Source organism: Etheostoma cragini, chromosome 14, assembly GCF_013103735.1.
Source record: "Etheostoma cragini isolate CJK2018 chromosome 14, CSU_Ecrag_1.0, whole genome shotgun sequence".
Lineage (NCBI taxonomy): Eukaryota > Metazoa > Chordata > Actinopteri > Perciformes > Percidae > Etheostoma > Etheostoma cragini.
The window spans coordinates 694008-698543 of NC_048420.1; the positions used below are offsets into that span (position 1 = coordinate 694008).

Below are 4536 nucleotides of genomic sequence, written 5' to 3' on the forward strand. Positions count from 1 at the left end.
GCCGGGTTCAGACTGCAGACGCTGGGTTCAGACTGCAGACGCTGGGTTCAGATTGCATGTGCTGGGTTCGGACTGCAGGCGTCGGGTTAGGACTGCAGACGCCGGGTACAGACTGCAGACGCCGCCGGGTTCAGACTGCAGAATGTAGTTACTGAACAACTCTCAACTTGGCCCGAGCAGCCGTGGTGGGCAAGGCCAGATCCAGTATTTCTCAATGTAGGACAAAGAATAGATCCAGCTCCTTTTCTTTATGGGGGTAAACCATGTTAAACAAAATACAGTATCTTTACATACACAGAGTATTTTTAAAACTTTAAATGTGTCTGGAGTAGGACTTTAAACACCCGATAGCAGAGATGGGGACTCGGGTTCAAGACTTGGACTCGAGTGGCACTTACTGTTACTTGCACACACAGTGACTTCAGACTGGACTCGAGATGCAGGACTCGTGAAAAAATCTTTCTGTTTAGGAAACGTCTGATGAATGTTCTTCCCCTCCCTGCATAACCCATAACCTTCCTTCATAACACGTAGTACATGATCTGCTGGCGAGGCCACACAAAGATAATCACACGTGCTGCTGCTATGCCATTCATTGTAAACTTTGGCTTTAAAAACTTCATACGACAACGCCTACATAAAAAAGTGCTTCTTGCAAAATAGATGTAGACTCAAGCTCAGAGATTTGAGACTTGACCTCTAGTTCAAAGACACATGGTACTTACCCCAGTTTTGACAATTGTGTTCTGAAAGAAAAAAAAAAGGGGAAGTTAGACAGTTACTCATAGTCCCGTCCTGCAGGGGTCACAGACTCGGACCAACACAACCACAAACATCAGAGGGACTCATGTGTCAATTATATTCTCAGGTACCGTGAGTTTTCCAAAAAAAACCTTTTGTAAACTTCCATTGTATTTCAATGGAAAAAGTTTAGTTTTTTTTTTGTCAAACAACCTTGCATGTTTTGCCAAAGCTTCTACATCAGTGGCAACATGGTGCTGTGTAGTGTTATTAACGGACTGACTGAGCCTAGTTATAACGATGACGATTCATTTATGGGATGGTTCGGGTGCCGCCAGAAGATCCGCCGGATGACACTCATTTCTGGCCGGATATCTTTCTCCTTCTTCTTTCTTTGTATATTGTATATTTTTCAAATTAGTTGAAAGACTGCAGAGTAGCTCAACTTTACAACCTTTCCCCGTAACCCCTGGCAACTGCAGAAGTACCCCCTGGTGCACTGTGAGAAGCATACTGTGTGTGTATATAATCGTACATTATGTATTGTTGCTGTCATTGCTTGCTTTATGGTCTGAGTGTAGACACACTCTGTTCTCACCTTATGAATGCTAGTGGATGATATTTTGATTCAATCCTCAACCATCCAATATTATTGATACAGAGTGAAAATAGCGATACATATGGTCATCTTTGTTTTGAAATTCCTACTTTGTATATATTCTATTTACTAAAAGGAGTAGTTTGTTTTAATTAAAATGACTGGAAGAGTTTAGTGAGGAAATTGTCTAATCATAATGTATTTGCTTTTTAGTAAATAAATAAAAATGTAACAGATGTGTTAAATGGGCTTATGTATCGTCTCGTATCGGTCACAGGACCCTGAATTGAATTGAAATCATAGCGCTGCAGACTTTGTGATATCAGTAAATATTGTATCGTTGTTCAAAGAATAAAAGGTGTGATTATTGATTTGGCAGTGCGAAACCATCATCATTATTGAAGACTAATACCGATGATGCAACCCTGAACGCCGGCATGACTGACCAGTTCCTTGAAGAGTCTGTCATCCAGATGGCTGTCGGTGAGGCTGAGGACATGCTGCTGTGGGGGGGCGCTGGCGATGGATCTCAGTCTTGTGCCCATGGGGCCGTCCCTCCCCATGCCCGACAGCCTGATGGTGAACACCCTGATGTTGTGCTGCTTGGCCTCGGCCGCGGCCGTCACAGCGCTGGGGCTACGCGGGTGGTCCGTTCCATCCGTCATCAGCAGCGCCACCCTCAGGCTGCTGGGCGACGTCTCGCGGGTGAACACCTGCGTGGCGTTGGTGATGGCGTAGGCCGAGTAGGTGCCGTGGCCGATGAAAGTCATGGCAGCCACGCGGCTCTGGAAGACGTCCACGTCCTGCCAGTCCCGGAAGTTGTGCTCCACAGACACGCTGCTGCTGTACTGCAGAGCGGCCAGGCGCAGACGCAGACGCCAGCCGGCCGACTGCAGCTGCATCAGCTTGGTGCTGAAGCGCAGGATGAAGTTCTTCTGGCGCTCAAACTGCAGAGATTTGGCTTTCTCGGTACTGTCCACGATGAACATGATCTCCACCGGGCAGATTAGGGCTAGACAGGAGCCAAAACACAGCACGCTAACATTCAACCCGCAAACATTTAGACAGCTTTTAAGAAGGGCTGGGCAATATATGGCTATTATATCCATATGAGACTAGATATTGTCTTTTGAATATCGTTATATGGCATAAGTGTTGTCTTTTCCTGGTTTTTAAGGCTTCATTACAGTAAAGTGATGTCATTTTCTGATCTTCCCAGACTGTTCTAGCTGTTCTATTATTTCCTGTGACCCACTTAGTCATTACTCATGATTATTCATCACAAATCTCATTATGTAAATATTTTGTGAAAAGCACCAATAGTCAACACTACTGCGTCGATATTCAACACTGAATATCGACGCAATATGGACATTGAGGTATTTGGTCAAAGATATTGTCATATTAGATTGTCTCCATATTGCCCAGCTCTAGTATCAAGCACTTGGTGCAGTGGTATAATAAAACTTCTAGAACTGTATTCTATCAGAGTATCTCCACATTTGAGACAGCGGTGGTCCGTTCACTTCACCCATCTGACACTTTGGTCCAGAACCAGATATCATTTTGGTATGAAGGATCAAGGTGAACAGAGGGGGGTCTTTGCTAAACCTCTGATCTTTCATCTTGTGCCGCCACTGAGTTGAACCTTTTCCTGGACAAACCCTTTCGGTCAAAGACCAGACATCTTGATAACTAATGAGTGGATTTCCAACAGAACCTAACTTATACATTGGCCCTGCTAATTTTAAGGTATAAGGTTCTAACTCATTACTTATCAGCTCACATGTTTAAGATGAGTCGCAAGAACTTGCAGTACATATCCTAATTAAAACTGTTTATACAATACAATAACATATACTGTATACAATGTATCGTTATGAGATATTGTTTACTCCTGAATATCAATTTGTGTATTTGCCTCAAAAGCCAGCAATGGAAGGGCTCCGACGTAATGCTGGACGATTTTGTTCCCCAGAGGACTCAAATATAGAAACATTTTGTTTACGTTGTTCTACTGCTAATGCACCTGAGCCAGTTTAAATAGGCACCGCGAGCCCAGCTGACTGCTCGTAGTATCAGGGCAACTCTCCGCTGTAGCTGTCAAATTGATAAAAGCAGATGAAAAAGGTTGCACGGAGCACGTCTGGGGAAGGACTCAGCAGCCAGCCACCGCCACATTCTTCCAGCCAACACTGCTGAAACAGAGCAGCTGCTACTGGAAGCAGGAGCAACCAGTTAGCAGTCAAGTCTGTGTGTGTGTGGTGGTGTGTGTGTGTGTGTGTGCCTGTGTCTGTGTGCGTGCATCACATTGAGCAGAAATGGAGTCAAAATAATAACGCATTTATACACTGATTCACTCATCTAACAAAATCCTTTGAAATATTTTTAGATGCTTCTCATGGAAAATGTTGATATATGCAAATGCACTGACTTTGGATTATTTAAATCACAAACCATGCAATGAATTGGATTGTAATTGTTAAGCGCTTGACAGCTTAACTTTAGACACATCATCCTGAACTTTGAGGAACGTTTCTTTCACTATATTCTGACATGGAATAGACCAAACGATCATTGGATTAAACTCCAAAATAATCTGCAAATGAATCGATAATTGTTAGTTGCAGCCCTACGTTCAAATCATTTACACACTTAGTACCTACACTAAGACATAAGGCTCCGAGTTCCGATCATGTAGGAATCGCAACAATCTGCCTTTTTTTTATCAGTGAAACAGGAATTAAAGGTCCCATGGCAAGAGAGGTTTTTTAACAAACACTTACTTTTCGCCTCGTTAATGATGACCTGGTTGTCATCTCTCTGGCCTTTCCTCCTTCTGTTTTGGCACTTGGTCGGGCTCAACAGGGCCAACGTGAGGATCACAACCTTTAGGAGCCACCGCATGGTCATCGTTCAATATGGCTGCTCAGCCCGGGGAAACGGAGAGAAGATTATAGAGTAGAAGCTTTAGTGGGGAAGTATGCTTCTGCAGTATGAGACTAAACAATGCACAGCACCGGTCCTTCAACATCAGCCATGCAGCATCACCTAAATCCACCCTCAGTCTCGAGTAGCAAGGAGAGTCCACATGGAGAGTCCACATGGACACCAGAGGGAGACAGGACTGCTCACAGACACTAGAGTGTCTTCAGCAGGCGCATCCATCCCTCAGTCGGCTTTGGGGGGGGGGGGGG

At 44.3% G+C, this 4536-nt stretch overlaps 1 protein-coding gene across 1 annotated transcript in view; it reads right to left on the minus strand.

Moving 5' to 3' along the window:
* The window catches only part of col28a1a (collagen, type XXVIII, alpha 1a), a 32469-nt gene that overhangs the window by 26654 nt on the left and 1279 nt on the right, over positions 1–4536 (minus strand). Inside the window, exons 2-4 of the mRNA XM_034891891.1 lie at positions 4126–4264; positions 1786–2351; positions 726–746 (exon numbers count right to left, since the gene is read on the minus strand). Coding sequence (XP_034747782.1) covers positions 726–746; positions 1786–2351; positions 4126–4252 — 714 coding nt within the window. The 5' untranslated portion in view covers positions 4253–4264. The remainder of the gene's footprint in view (positions 1–725; positions 747–1785; positions 2352–4125; positions 4265–4536) is intronic.